The sequence below is a fragment of the Lepeophtheirus salmonis genome, chromosome 1, assembly GCF_016086655.4.
Source record: "Lepeophtheirus salmonis chromosome 1, UVic_Lsal_1.4, whole genome shotgun sequence".
Taxonomy (NCBI): domain Eukaryota; kingdom Metazoa; phylum Arthropoda; class Copepoda; order Siphonostomatoida; family Caligidae; genus Lepeophtheirus; species Lepeophtheirus salmonis.
In genome coordinates this window covers 25,311,166-25,326,643 of record NC_052131.2, presented here as the reverse complement: position 1 = coordinate 25,326,643, position 15,478 = coordinate 25,311,166, and the positions used below count along the sequence as shown (strand labels likewise).

At 34.1% G+C, this 15,478-nt stretch overlaps 4 protein-coding genes and 1 long non-coding RNA gene across 6 annotated transcripts; 3 read left to right on the top strand and 2 right to left on the bottom strand.

Moving 5' to 3' along the window:
- The first annotated feature begins 90 nt into the window (after nucleotides 1-90).
- Nucleotides 91-2,853, top strand: LOC121122521 (protein tumorous imaginal discs, mitochondrial). Of its 2 annotated transcripts, none has more exons than XM_071889924.1 (2): nucleotides 91-469; nucleotides 545-2,853. In XM_071889924.1, the coding sequence occupies exons 1-2, from the start codon at nucleotides 146-148 to the stop codon at nucleotides 1,304-1,306; spliced, it is 1,086 nt and encodes a 361-aa protein (XP_071746025.1). In that variant the 5' UTR covers nucleotides 91-145; the 3' UTR covers nucleotides 1,307-2,853. The 2 variants fall into 2 exon arrangements, with proteins under 2 accessions (XP_071746025.1, XP_040573479.2); XM_040717545.2 differs by having other exon boundaries at nucleotides 95-469.
- On the bottom strand, nucleotides 2,777-4,080 carry LOC121122533 (plasma kallikrein). Its single transcript, XM_040717555.2, has 4 exons — nucleotides 3,922-4,080; nucleotides 3,424-3,867; nucleotides 3,042-3,364; nucleotides 2,777-2,989 (listed from the first exon to the last, which is right to left on the bottom strand). The coding sequence occupies exons 1-4, from the start codon at nucleotides 4,010-4,012 to the stop codon at nucleotides 2,897-2,899; spliced, it is 951 nt and encodes a 316-aa protein (XP_040573489.1). The 5' UTR covers nucleotides 4,013-4,080; the 3' UTR covers nucleotides 2,777-2,896.
- Nucleotides 4,081-4,734: 654 nt separating this feature from the next.
- Nucleotides 4,735-7,109, top strand: LOC121122543 (uncharacterized). The gene is made up of 2 exons (XM_040717566.2): nucleotides 4,735-5,356; nucleotides 5,444-7,109. Exons 1-2 carry the CDS (start codon nucleotides 5,073-5,075, stop codon nucleotides 6,093-6,095), a joined length of 936 nt encoding a protein of 311 aa, XP_040573500.1. The 5' UTR covers nucleotides 4,735-5,072; the 3' UTR covers nucleotides 6,096-7,109.
- Nucleotides 7,110-7,748: 639 nt separating this feature from the next.
- Nucleotides 7,749-9,804, top strand: Brd7-9 (Bromodomain containing 7/9). The gene has a single exon (XM_040717578.2). It carries the CDS (start codon nucleotides 7,847-7,849, stop codon nucleotides 9,656-9,658), a length of 1,812 nt encoding a protein of 603 aa, XP_040573512.1. The 5' UTR covers nucleotides 7,749-7,846; the 3' UTR covers nucleotides 9,659-9,804.
- Nucleotides 9,805-10,240: 436 nt separating this feature from the next.
- LOC139905935 (uncharacterized) lies at nucleotides 10,241-11,921 on the bottom strand. The gene is made up of 2 exons (XR_011781093.1): nucleotides 11,717-11,921; nucleotides 10,241-11,645 (listed from the first exon to the last, which is right to left on the bottom strand). It is a non-coding gene; the product is annotated as an uncharacterized lncRNA (long non-coding RNA).
- Nucleotides 11,922-15,478: the final 3,557 nt, after the last annotated feature.

The window sequence follows — 15,478 nt, the reverse complement described above, 5'->3', positions numbered from 1 at the left end:
TTCTTTGTGCGTTTATGACGTCATAGACATTCCCTCAATAAAACAAACAAACATCGAACCAGCTGGCGCCTCATGAGTGATGACCGGTTGTGGATTTTTTTTTTTAATACAGCGAGCAAAGTTGTTCCAGTCCGAACTCTACACAATGTTCAACAGACTCATTTCTCTCCGCCATCCATCCCTTAGACTTAATTTTTTCCGCTATATATCCGACTACTACGAAATCCTTGGTGTTCCTCGAAACGCTTCCTCCAAGGACATTAAAAAAGCCTATTACTCTAAAGCTAAGAAATATCATCCAGACGTTGCCGGAGACGATCCCAAAGCCGCTGAGCTTTTTAAAGACATTTCTGAGGCCTATGAAGTGCTAAATGATTCTAAAACTCGAGCAAATTATGATGGTTCTTCTGTGAGGCATGAAAAAGCTTCATCCTCAGCACCTGGTCCGCAATACGAATGGGAGTTTAGGGTAATTTGTAAATTTGGGTTTCTATTATTTAAATTATTAATATGATTATTTGACAAGTTTTTAATTTAATTTTAGTCAAACATAAATCCTGAAGACTTGTTTCGTACAGTGTTCGGGGAATTTTCTCGAAATTTTGGAGGACGTAGTGAAAGTGTATTTGAGGATTTTTCTCCTTTTGGCTTTGGAACAAATGCATCTGAGATTTCCATATCTATTCCTTTCATAGAAGCCGTGAAAGGAATATCTAAGGATATTGAAGTTGTAGAAACTTCTATATCTTATCCCCAAAGAATTCCCAAATTGATTAAAAGAACATTAACCGTTAACATCCCTCCAGGAATAGAGGATGGCCAAACTCTACGCATGAGTATTGGAGGTAATAAAGAAATTTTTGTTACTGTTAGAGTAGAGGAGTCTTCGCATTTTCGACGTTCTCAATATGATGTCCATACAGATGCTTCCATATCCATTGGTCAGGCACTTTTAGGTGGAATTCTGCGAGTCAAAGGACTATATAGTGATTTAAATGTTCGTATACCTTCAGGCACAAGCTCTCATTCAACTCTGAGATTAGAGGGAAAGGGTATTAAAAAACTGGATACATTTGGTGGATATGGAACCCATTTCGTTCATTTAAAGATTGATGTTCCTCAGTATATTTCTCAAGAGCAAAAAGATTTGATTTATCGTTTTGCTATTTTGGATGAAAATACGCCTGAATGGTCTGTAACTGGGCTGAAGGATTTTAAATCAAAAAAGAAAGATAGTAGTAGCGATTTAGAAGAAACGGAGAGCCTTGGTTTCTTTGCCAAATTGAAGAAAAAAATATTAGGATAATGCTCGCTTATTTTAGGCTCGCTCCAAGAGGAATAGTTCCTTTAACGCAAAAGACGTGTGGATTTAGTTATTCTCATAAAATTAAATGTAAAAAGGAGGAGCACTTCCTACCTGACTATTATTATATATTAAGAGTTAATCGAACTTCATCTACAAAAGAAATTAAAAAGGCATACTTTGACCTAGCCAAAAAGTATCATCCAGACAACAATGAAACATGGGAGGGTCGACACATGTTTTTACTCGTGGCTGAAGCCTATGAAATTCTTACGGATGAACTCAAACGACAGCAGTATGACGAATATGGAAGTCGATCCTCTACAAAAGGAGGTGAAACTGCACAAGGACCTCATCGTGCCTCTTTTGACACAACCTATGACTCTGAAGAGCTATATAATAAGATATATGGAAAGAAGGCCAGAGGAAAAGACTTTACTATCAATCAGGATTACAATCCCTCATATGAACTAAAGAATTTAGACTCAACTTATGAATATAAAGCAGATATTAATTTTGAAGAAGCCGTACTCGGAACCAAATTTCCGATTGAGCTAAGATTTAAGGGGATTTGCCCTTACTGCCAAGGTAGTAAATCAGCTCGTGGCTATACAGGAAATATCTGCCCTTTTTGTGAAGGAACGGGGACTGAGACAGAAAGGATTGGACACACAGCCACAAGAAAAGCATGTTCATATTGTAATGGATCTCGAATTTATATCAAATATAAATGCACTCAATGTTATGCTACAGGTGTGTATCTCTGGGTTTTTAAGCACAATGTTATAATCCCTCCTGGTACTGAAAGCGGTCAGGTTCTCAAAATACCTGTTCACGAACTAGTTATAGAACACTCAGTGTCTGCTGTGCGGAACTTTTACGTTTATATAACAGTTAAGCCCTCAACATATTTCACACGTGATGGTCTTGACCTTCACTCAAAGGCTCCCATTTCTGTACCTCAAGCCCTGTTAGGAGGAAAGATAAAGGTGAAGGGAATGCATAGGGAAGAGGAAGAGGTTGTATTTGAACCAGGTCAAAGGCGTGTCATTCTTCCAAATGCTGGTGTTCGTCGTTCCGATGGAAGGTGTGGCTCCCATGTTGTAGATTTGATCCTTGATTTGTCTCAAACTCAATTATCAGAGTCACAGGAAGAATTAATTAAACAATTTAGTTTTTTGTCTCATCAAGATTACTCTGGAACAATAAATGGAATAGACTCTTTGACTTCTCACAAATACGATTTGGGTATTGTTGAGCCTAACAAAGTTGAGAAGGAATTTGCTTTCACCTCTGAACATACCACGAATAAGGAGGTAGAGAAACGAGCTAAAGGATTCATTAAATCCATCGTCAATACTTTAAACTTTAGATATTAATTATGAATATATTTTGTTGAAAAAAAGAGGCTGTTATAGTATGCTTGTGTGCAATTTTTTTATGTGTACATTCTGTGAAAGAAGTCAATTCATCTGTGGTTCTAGGTTATGAAATATATAACTATTTTTTATTGACGATATAATAGAGAATTCAATACATTTTTACATAAACGAGAGCTGTTTTTTGTTTTTTTGCCATAATGGAAGGTGTTGATCATAAAGATTTGTCGAAAAATAAATCCTTTAAATGAACCATTACACTTATTAATGGTTCCATTAAACTCTCTTCGCTCTCCTCATCTAACTCCTGAATTGGATCCGATATTATCATAACTCTAACGCCTTTTAATTTTCATTACCTTTCCTTTTTCCGATATCCAATCCACATATTCAGTAACTCTAGTGTAAAGCCCTGCGAATCCAATTCTTCCGCATCCCACTCCTCCTGAAATAACTCCAATGAGAGAACATTTACCGTTCACTTGAGTTATCAAAGGGCCTCCACTATCTCCTTGGCATGCGTCCACTCCTTCTCTATAGGCACAGAGGTAGTTTTTCGGAGCTATTCCAAGAGCTCCGTTGGTACAATTAACGCTAGTATTTGGAATAACTTCAACCTTTGCATATTTAAGGATATTACTGTTTATGCTATTCTTCTCCATGACATTACCCCATCCACTTACTATATGAATATTTATCACTATCATGAGATAAAATATATTTTTATGAGAGCTTCATTACCTGTTGCAGTTTTTCCATTAAAGGATGATGACATGATTTTATTCGGAAGACAAATGCTTTGAACTCCTGGATTGAATCTAATCTTAACTGGAACATGAACAATGGCTATGTCATTCATAAGTGTATAAGGATCGTATTTTTCATGTATGACATATTTTGAGGATCTATAATGTCGTGTATATCGTGTTAACCATCTTCTATCTAAAAGTGCTACACTAACTTTGATATACCGGATATTTGGTATATTAAAGCAATGGGCAGCGGTTAGGACATCTTTTTTATTGATAATGGATCCACTACATTCTGTGCAAATTGTTTGATTGCAAATAGCGAGGAGAACTTGCCAAGGGAACTCAAATTTACGAGCATTTCTCCCTCCAAGTATCCTACTATTCATTACTCCCCCACAAGACTCCGAGCCATACTTGGACTCACCACAGTAGTCTATTGTAATAATTGGTTGTAAATATTATCTACGAATACTTAATTGCTCCATACCTTTAAAAAATAATCCAAATGCTGTTCCTGGTTTTATCAGTATGGAAGGAGCAATTATAAATAACCAAAAAATCAATATTTTCCTAAACATAATTAATTAAACTACTAATTCAATTTTGAATATTTTAAGTATTTATTAGCTCTCAAAACCTGGATCAAGTGGTAAAAATTTTCAATTATTCATTCATCAACTATTTTTAATTAATTTTCAGTTATAAAAGTGAATAACTATCGTGAATTATAATTGAGGAGACTCAATCTAAGATATGAGTGACATATACGTAAATTAAATGACATCTTTATTCCATCGCCAACAGATGCACATAGAATCATGCGTAGATTGATAGATATAATAGATTTTTATTACTTTATAAATATGTATCTCAAGTTTAAATCTCTGTGAATTTATTTTTAATAAATTGATATTTATTCTATATACATATATTTTACTTGAATAAGTTACGTAATTCAATAAATAATAGTTATATGTTAAAAATGTTAGAACAATTTTTACACTACATTCGTACTCAGTCGATTCATCATAGTATTTTAACTTCTAAATGCAGAAATTTATGCAAAAATTATAGGGATCTTATGATTAAACAAATTTTATTCCAATATCATTTTACATATTTTAAGAAGGATTAAACTACATTAAATTATTTAGGTCATTTAAACATACGTAAAAAAGGAGAGTAGAAATTAAATCATTATCAATTAATTAAATGTTGTATCTCATTATGATTGAAATCAGCCTTTAATACGATTTAAAAAAAATAGTTAAAATGGAAATTTGAGATAACTGGACAGTGGAAGGAATCAAATTTAGCGTGGAGGACAAGAAATACAGTGCAAATCGAATAATGTCCGTTAGAGACCTGACGGCGGACGGACTACAAGTAGTAGTAGTCAAGAATAAGCTATAAAATGAGAGCAAGCCGGGAAGGGGAGCTAGGTGGTTGTCGTTGTTGGGATAGAGAGTACATAAAATGTTTAAACTTTATTATTTTCAGCCTTGCCTGGAAACAAAACTCCGGCAGTGCTTTTTAGTTTCTGCAAGCTTTTTTTTTCTTTTTTGTTATTGACTATTGTTAAAAAAGAGTTCGTAGCAGAGTTAAACTCTATGAACAAAGACTAGAATCGACTCAAGAATGGATAGCAGCAGTGGTTCAACTCCAGATACGAAGCCCGGCATTGGACGAGCTCTTAAACGATCGGGTGTTAAATTATATTCCAAATGTTCAAACCATAAGCATCTGCATATGATCTTGGCGCAACTTAAGGATGTGGTCGGAGATTCAAAGACATTATCTGGGAGCTATGCGAAATCTCTCAAGGATTTGGAGAAATGGGCTTCCAAAGAAGAGTATGGTGCTCTTGGTGACGTTTTCTCAGGTATTGCAGAAATTGCTGCTCTGCAACTTGAGGTTCAAAGGTATTCTAATTTTTATATTAATATTAGTTATTACTAACGGATCAAAACATCATTAGTTTTTTAATCTATTTTTTTTTTTTGATATAGAGAACAAATAGAGATGTGGTCCGAGTTCCGTAAAGTGTTCGAAACAATTCTTGATAATGATCGTAATGTCGAAGAAAGACGCGAAAAGTTGGGGGAGATCGAGGCCAAGGAGCACAAAATTAAAAAGGAACTTAAGAAGAAGTCTGGAAGTAAGAAAAGCTCTTCTTCGGATATAACAGACTTATCTGAAAAGCTCAAGGTTCAGGAAGCAGAAACAGAAATACAAAAGAAATCCGTGTCTACTCTTACCAAAGAGAATGAAGCTATCAAGTTAATGCTAACTAAAAAAGGATTGGTTCGGCTTTTTGAAGGACTTCTCGAGTCCAATGAAAAATCCCAAATCATTTTAGCTTCCAAAAAACAGCTTGCGCACGCACTTCCCGATGTTCCTGATGGCGCAGAGAATCTTCATGAATTACCTTATGAAGGTTCTGTCCATACAACCCGAATCGTCCTTGATGCTAAAGAGCGGATGAAAAACTATCGGCGATGTGATTCTCCTCCTGTTTATACTTCCAATCCTCCTCCTCCTCCCTTTAATCCTTACTACGGTCCTCCTCTTGACAACAGAAATTCTCTTTTATATCCTCCATTGGCTGGAAATCAGGTGGAGTCTGCATTTCAAAAACTTGGTGTCTCAGCATATAACTAAAAATAATACAAATGATACAAAAATCATTTTAAATCTCTTTTGAATTCCTACTTTTAAAGTAATTTTTTATCCTTTGATCAAATACTCTTTCTAAAGTATTATAAAATCCATTTTACTGGCTCTTTTATATATAAAGTGTGTCGTAGATTTCCGCTCACAAATAGGTATTTTCTTATATTATATTACCCATATTTCCGCATTTTGTTCTAGAAAATATAATGTTACCATCTTGTTATCAGATTTTGTAAAAAAAATTAATCAATTTATTTTAATATGAGCGTATAGAGTTCCACTTAATAATTCGACCTTCGATAGTGGTGATCGAAGTGGTCTTCTTGTTTCATATTTGAGTTTAACCTGTTGTTTACCAAGTTTGTTTTTCAATATTTTCTGACTCCAAGGAACGCCGTCGTGAGTGACACTTTCTTATTTACTATATTCTCCTTTCAAGAAAGAAATAAAGACGCTGGAAGGATTGTGTACATTAAATTCCTTATCCTGAGGAGTAAAATGTGGTTAAGTTACTTTCTGAGACACATTGGACGAAGTACTCTTGCCGCAATTATCATATCTATATTACTCCATGGATTTAAAATATCATTTTCTCTTCACAATGTGCCTATCCACTGTGGACATGTAAATCCTGACAAAGACTTCTACTCCTACTATCTTTGCGAACATTCAAGAAGCTCAACGAAGCTCCTCCATTTCATTGCTACTTTCAACTTTTGGAGCTCAATTTTAAAAGTAATTTGGGACTACAGGAAAATCAAGTACTCTTTTAAGTATATTTTATGTGGAATCATTCTTCAAGGATATTTCTTCGCCTGGTTGGGTCATTTAGTATTTGAGAAGAATAGACCTGCTACGTTTAAACATCCTGTAGAGAGTTTCATCAGTGATTTTATTTTGTTCAAAGATTTGATATTATGTAAATATACCATGTGGTAGATCTACCCTGAATTTTAAAGCCTTTCTCATATATATGAAACTCAAATAAATTCATAAATTTTGTCCATGACTAAGAAGTATTCTATTAAATTAATTAATCAAGCTTGAATAAATTTTTAATTCATTTAAATAAGATACCTAGCAATTGAATAGTTATTACTTAAGCTATTAATTAATTATAATTAACAATCTAATATTTCTCAAAATTGTTAATAGGAGCTAGAAACATAAATGCGTATTTTTGGAGGTTATTTTTTTTTATTCGAAAAAATGCTAGATGGCAGGACATACACATTTTAGATCCATATTGTATCCAGTGCCTTAGAAAAAGCACAGATTGTATCAAAAGTCACAACAAAGGACCCTAAAAGAGAAAAAAGGTACAACAGCAGTTACTATGTAACAAAATATTATTGTTGAGACTTCACAGCCTACAAAAATATGAAGGTACGTGATTAAATCACACAACTTCTTCTTTTTTGGAACGAATTATTCGTCTTTGAGCAATGTATGGATAGCTAGGATTTGAATGCTATTCGTCCTATGGATGAAGTGGACTTGATGAATATTTTTGTTGTTGTTGAGATGATTGACTAATGAGTAAAGTTGGGATTTATGAGAGAGTTATTTGGATATAAATAAGAGGTTGCGTGTTTGTATTGAGCTATTCCATGTAGAGTGGATGTAATGAGAAAATGTAGCCAAACAGACTAAAGGAAGAAGAGAAGTGTGATTGGGGGCCGGAATGGATGAAATTTGGGTTTGTGACGCCAACATAACTTTCTCTCCATTTCGCAGAAATGGGTAAAAACAAACATAAAAAGCATCATAGACGTGACGAAGACGGTGGAATGGACTGTTCAGAGATTCGTGGTGGAAAGGGTTTGAAGCTGATCCTCAAGGTTGGAGGATCTACTCCTGAAACCCTGGAAAGCATGCCGCATAAGAAGAAAAAGAAGAAGAAGGACAAGAAGCGTCGACATCATCATCGAGAAAAGAGGAGTAAGCGTGAGGACTTGGAGCCCAATCCTGCCGAGGACGTAGAAATGGAAGAGGAAAACGAGTCTGAAGTCTCGGAAGAGAGTCCCATCAAAAGGCTCCTTGACTATTTATTACCTCTTTTGCAAAAGCGGGATGTAGACAACTTCTTTTCCATGCCTGTAACTGATGCATTTGCTCCAGGATACTCCACCATCATCAAGGAGCCAATGGACTTTACCACCATGCGTTCCAAATTAGACAATGGAGACTATCTCACTATGGAGGCATTTAAAAGTGACTTTGAACTCATGTGCAACAATGCAATGGTCTACAATACTCAAGGAACTGTTTACTACAAGGCAGCTAAGAAACTCCTCGCTCTAGGACAACGCGTCTTTACACCAGAGAAACTTCGGCCTCTGCGTGAGCATTTGTCTTTTATGAATGAACTTGGAGAAAAGGAGCTTGGTTTTGATTTGGATAGTGCAATGGATACAAATCCCGACTCTGTTGCTTCCAATGATGATATTCAAATAGCCATTCAAGATATTCGCGAAAAAGTGAAAAAACCCATTGGAAGATTTGAAGCCATCCCTGATGACCTATCTCCTGAAGAAATCCTTGCTTTTGCAAAAGAAAAAGCCAATGAAGCCGCAGATAAAGCGAAAAAGAAAAAAACGGAGTTAGGATTCTTGAGGCAAAATCCTGATGGAACCACTTCATTAAGTTTCCTTACAGGAGGGGATGGCGTCATTCCTGGTACAAATAATGAGAGGCCTGTGTTGCTAGGCTCCCTCATTGGTAAAGTAAAACAGGGTACAGGTTCCATTCAGGGATTCAAGGAAGATAGAAATAATGCTGCTAAGGCAGTGTATCCCCTCTACTACGGGGCATTTAGTTCTCATGGTCCAAGCTATGATTCAACATTCGCCAACTTGACTCAGGATGAAACTGAGTTGGTGTATTCAACATATGGAGACGATGTTGGAGTGAAATATGCAGAGAGTATCATGAACTTTGGTCGTGATTGTGATTATGCCATGTTTATTGTTGATCATTTGCTGGATATTCTTACAGGGAATGAACATCGAAAAACTTCCAAATATATTGAAGAACAAAAAAATCTTAGAAAGGAAGAGGATCTTCTTGACAAAGTATTTGCAAAGGTGGATCCCAACTTTGATTTAGAGTCTCTTAAATCTTTGGAAAAGGAAGGTGGCATAGACAAAAACTTCCTGGATAGTCTCAAAAAAGAATATGAAGTCAAAGGAGAGGATCAGGAAGGGGAAGAGGCTCCATCAGATTCTAATAACCAGGATAATGAGGAAGAGGAAGGAGATAAGGAAGAGAACCCGGTGGATATATTGCGTAAAAATGCAGCTCTAATTAAAGAACTCACGGAGGTTCAGCGAGAAAGGCTGAGCTCTAATCCACCACCACATTATGGACAAATGCCCAAACCCTCAGAGAAAGAGCAAATTCTAGCATCTAAAATAAGAAGTAATTTAGCTGAGATGGCCAAGGCGGTGCTGCCAGGGGATGTTGTACCTGAACAAGGCGTTAAAAAATTACTTGGACTTCCTATGACTACGACCTCTTCATCCGTTACTCCGTGTGTTAACATTGACTAAAGCTTGTCTTAGTAGTGTTACTATTATTAATTTATTATTAGTTTCTAACTTGTTCTTCGAATCAATTTCCTCATATAATTAATTGTGTATTGTTCCTGTGTATTTAAAAAAATATATAAATGTACTCGTACATTCTAATAATTCTATGTTTTGGAGTATTAAATATTGAGGGCAATTCTGTTAGAATTGTTCTGAACACACTTTTTTTTTGTATACATAAGATTTATTATGGGTGTAATTTCGTTACACTGAACTGCACAAAATTTATTCGTAAATGAAAATCATGAATTACTATACTATATATAATCTAGTAATTTATTACTCATGAGTAAGTATAATTTTTACTCGTGGGTTTTATTGAAAAACTTTTTCCTTGCAGAGGGGATTTGCACACACTTGAGGATTTCGCTAGACATAAAATATTTTTATATGAAACACCGGTATGTAAAAAAAAAAATAACGGAACATTAATACAAGAACGACGGATAGTAACGACCCCCTCTTAAACGACGGTGGATATCAAAAATGATACCCATTTATTTTTTAACATTTGTAACTGTTATTGGTTGATAAAATTAAAAGTAATGTGTTAATTTTTATTTTCTCCGAAGATTTATTATTTATTTAAAATAATTAACCTAATTTTTATCATAACAAATATAAAGAAATTAGCATTTTTTACAAGTTACAATTGTTTTTTCAGTACCAATACAAGGCTTGCATACGAATCTCTTACATTTACAACAAGTTTTGCTTGCTAAGCGCCGTGATTTTCTTGTACAATTGACTGTACTCCAGCTTCAATTTTTAGTTGAACAGTTTGATTGTGATTGAAATAAGTGATTATTTTCTTCTATATCCTCCTTTGATTCATCATCTTCACCAATAAGTTCGGTAATCAAATTATTATTCAAAAACTGGCGACGAGTTATTTTCTTACCAGTCACTTCTCTGTACAAGATAACAGAATTTATACCAGCAAAATCCAAAATATTATAAAAAACTTGTAAAGGCCATCGGCGAGAGGACATTTTGGTGGAATAAAGTCTTGCCATTTGATCTAGAATATCAATCCCATATTTAGTTTCATTATAATACTGGATTGATTCTGGTAACCTTTTTCGTACATCTAAAACTTTAACACTTTTGTGAACAGAGCTCAAAATTAAAACATTTTTTTTTTTTTCCCTTGATAAGAAGTCAATGTTTTTGCCACTATTTACAAAGATTAAGCTTCAAAATAGTGCTTGTTTGGTAGCTTTTAGTTCAGGAGGTATTTCTTTGCGAGCACGATTCATAGTTCCTAAAATAGTCGTCCTATTTTTCTGAAGTTCATTTCCCAAGAGACAATGACGTAAAGAAATTATCTGTTGTAACATTCCTTCCTTTACCCAAATATGGTTCCATTAGCTTCATTACGACATATTCTGATAAAGATTTATTCGCTGGTCTTTGAGAATCTTTTCCCAAGTAAGGAAATCCATTTACCAAGTATTTGGACGATGCATCCACTCCTAACCAAAATTTTATACCAAATTTATCAGGTTTTTTAGCCATATATCGGGTAAATGGATATCTAGCTTTTGTTGGGAATAGTTGCTCATCAATAATAATCTTTTCACTTGGCCTGTATGATGACTTACAATTTTCGACAAATCGATCCCATACCATTGAAATCAAGGCAAACTTGTCGTTTTGAAGTCTTTGTGATCTTGTGGAACAAATATCAAAGCGAATATATCTCAATAATTCCTTATATCTGTCGCGAGGGATAGTATTCCTAAAGAGATTGATCCCCAATTTTCTTGACCAAATGACTCTAAGATTCCTCTCGCATACATTATTGCAATCAGTTGGAGTATTTCTCGTTTGCTGGTTGTCCATACATTATTCTTAAGTTTTGAACGAGCCTCAATTATTGTACATTTTACAATGTGATTAATAATATAATTATCGATCAAGAGTTCAAAAGCTGATAATGTTTTATCTGTAATGATGTTACGTTTTGCAAATGATAATGGACATATTCTTCATCTTTTTTCAATTTGAAATCCTCACCTTCTGAATCGGAGTACGATGTGCACTCAAGATAATGTCTTATTTCTTCAATGGATAATTTTTCTTGGACATCCTTGCACAATAAAAGGTGGAAGCAGAATGGATAGTTCAGAAAAATCTACGTTTATATTTATACTAGAAATGTACACGATTCCTATCTAGAGAAGTTTATTCATGTTTGAGCTTGCTTCAGCCTGTTCAAACAGGCTTGACATGTTATTTGAAATGATTGGGTATCAAATATGATACCCACATCTGTCTAGGTAGTGTTCACTGTACCAACGAAACGAATACTAATTTTAATTTATAATTTAGTTTTTTGTGATTAATAAAATGAATTAGGAGAATTCATGAACTTATAAACAAATACAATCAAGAAGTTTCTCACAATATTTAATTGAATCCCAAATGGGTATCAAAAATGATACCTTCGTTGTTCTAGTGTTAACATGGGTAGCCCAACAATTTTAATAATGTTTGAGAGGAGAGCAGCTTAGCTCTCGTTAAATTAGCTGCGAGTTGCTATTAGATTAAGGAAATAAATACAAACTCCATTCTGTATCAGGGAATGATATCGAACGGAATTACTCTAATATCGACCCTTAATTATACTCAAGTCCATGTAGGCCACACACTTATAACTTCACAACAAATACTCATTGTTATTTTTAGTATTTCACTCACTAGTGATTACTTGATACCTATATGTCATCTTTCCAAGAATAATGATAACAGCTTTGAAAAATAAAAACATTCGGGGTATAATTGGGGTGTTGTGAGAGGCTCTTAGTAGTTTCTTACAGTATTAGCGGTGCATCCCACCCCGATTCCCCATAAATTTATACGAAATTGTTGTTATACAAAATGTCCTTATACGAAGTTGCCGTACACACACTCTTTTACCCACTTTTTGGTAGCTCTCTAGACAGTTTAGTGTGAAACCCCGAGATCTCCTGCATTGGAACTCATGGACTTAAAGGGAATGGCCTTGGCTGTTTTCTTTAATTCCTCCGGATCCAGTTTGGCCTTTTTGTCAGAGCCTCTATCTTCTCCAACGTTTTGGACATGCTGAAATGTTTGGAGTGCGCGAATGGAAATTCGTCGATCCCGTTTAAGTGTCTTTGTCTCGACTTCTACGTAAGCTAGAGAGGTCAAGTTTGTTTTGTTTTGAAGGTAATTGTTCATTCTTTAATGATACCACACATCTAAAGTTTTATTTTGCACCTTTTTGAAAGTCATTTCAGATAGATGACATCTCCCATTGCACATTCAGCGAACTTCGGTATTGAAATACCCATTGATTTTTTTTTTCTTTCTCTTTAAATTACTTTTCATTGAAAATTTTTAGAGGGATAAGTATTTCATATAAAAAAGTGCAAATTTTAATTGGAAACATATCTTATAATATTATTATTGATGATTATTTATTGAGTAATTAGTTTTTGGCAATTTTGCAAAAATACATAAAAATGTTGGAGTATCCGTAATAAATTTTGTTCCAATTACCTGATTCGATCAACAGCACTACTTTTCATCTTTAGCACAATTATCTGAGGAGTTTTCCACGTTCAATGAATTTTGCAAATGTCAAATTTTGTAAGTGATTTGAAAAAAATGTTTTCTGTATTTAGAAATTGAAGCAATTAATTGGTTTTCATAAATCGCATCAATAAAAACTTATAGCTAAATTGCAATTAATTTAATTGTATAAAATATTCTTTCAAACTATTGTATGACAATATTTATTTCGAGGGTAAACGCACGTTCCTGACTACTCAAACCCATGATAGCCGCTGACTGTATTTCCTAGAAAACTTTGGAATCTTTCATATAGATTGAAACAACACTCATTCCGCTAATATTTCTACAGGCTGTCCGTCCCACATGATAAAAAAGGAAATTATGTATTATCAGTTATAACGAAGTAAAACAGAACTTTACAAATATATGTATATACAAGAAAATACAATAAATAAGAGAACCAGAGGGAAGGAGATACGGATACATTAGATAGTGTATTTTCTTTTCAAGTTTTCGTAAGTTGAGTCAATGAGTTTTGTATGATATGAAGCAGCTAATTCTACTTTTATGAACTTAAAAAAGGGATTACATAAGATTTAGATGTTAATAAAAGATTTTCCAATAGGAGGTGTTATTTTGAAATTCAAAGAAAAAGGATATTTTTTAAGGTAAATGATCGGATGTTTATTTCAATGTAAAGAGAAAGGTATGCCATTAATAATGGAAAATAATATCAGCTATATGGCTGCCACAGCTACGCTTACAGGACTGTATCCTTTTTATGAAAATTTCCATCCCCAAATCGCAAAGTGGCTGTTGTATGCCCTCAATAGCTTCACGAATTCCATCTTTGAGGATTTATTGTTGAAAAGACTCTCCATCCAGGGTTCATTAAAAAAGACACGAGTCGTGACTCGAGCACTGGTTTATACATATTTCAATTCCATGGCAATCAAATAAAACTCAGTTAGGAATTGGAGACAGTTTCAGGTCATTTGATCTCATGTGGGCCCAACCACTAAAATAATAGAAAATATCCTATTGTCATTGTCGCAATTATTTCTTTTTTATCAGTGAGGCAGTTGAAATTAGATGAGAGGCCGATGGGTGAAGAGGCTCACTTTAAATATATAACGAAGGATCAAATTCCTTTATAAGAGTGGGCCAGAGATAAATTGACTCCTCAGCAAGAAGAGTAATTAACTTTTTAAATTTAAATTTATTAACAGCTTATTATGATTGATAAAATTTATGTATTTTTTTCCTATCCGTAATTAATAAAAAGTTAAACATTAAAAAGTTAACATTTTTTTTTATTTGTTTATCAAATTCCTTTGTACATAATAATGAATTAGTATTGGAGTTATCCGCAAAGATGGTATCGGAATAGGCTGAAAATTTGGTGTCGGTGGTACATCCCTAAAAATTATGGATCTGATTTTGTGCGTACAATTATCAATTACTGTGTACATTCTATTAAATGTAACACATTTGTTAATAACTGGAATATGAAATTGTGTATTCAATAGGTAAGAGTGTAATTTTCTACATATCCATTCTTTTTTTTTAATTGCTAAATATTTCATCAAAATCTGCAATTTTTGGTGGCCCCGATAAGATTGGTCTCAGATTATTTATCACTAGGGAAGTTATGTTTAGGAGGGCCTAACAAATAAAATTTCAATATATGTAACTAAACAATGTAATTCAATTTTTTTGGTTCCTCCACTTCTCATCAGATTTAAGTGCCTCTGAACTAAAGTTTATATTCTATTTACAGTTATAAGGGCTTTATGCTCTAGACATAACCTTTTAGTTGCAAAAAAACCTCTTTAAAATAATAGTATGCTACAGTTTCCAATTTTTTACTTTAGATTTAAAAAATATACGAAATTCCTCTGAAAAGTTTCCCACATCAACATGAAGATGGCAGCACTCGTAAATGAAATCTATTAACATCTATCTTGTGTCTGTTGACAGTTACTCACCAAAATATTTGCCATTTTGGACGGGCAGTTGTTTTGTAATTGTCGTTTGAATGAGTTGATGGCAGTGTTTTGATTAAGATGGACCAAATCGGGTATCACTTTATTGGTGCAATTTAGGGGCAATAAATTCGATTTTTGGCCCCGATTAATTACTGTAGAGTAAACTTGGATACAAAATTATACACCCCAAACAATAGACTACAAAGATTTTTGTTAAATGAAGAGGCAATCATCTTTGTGAACAATTATTATT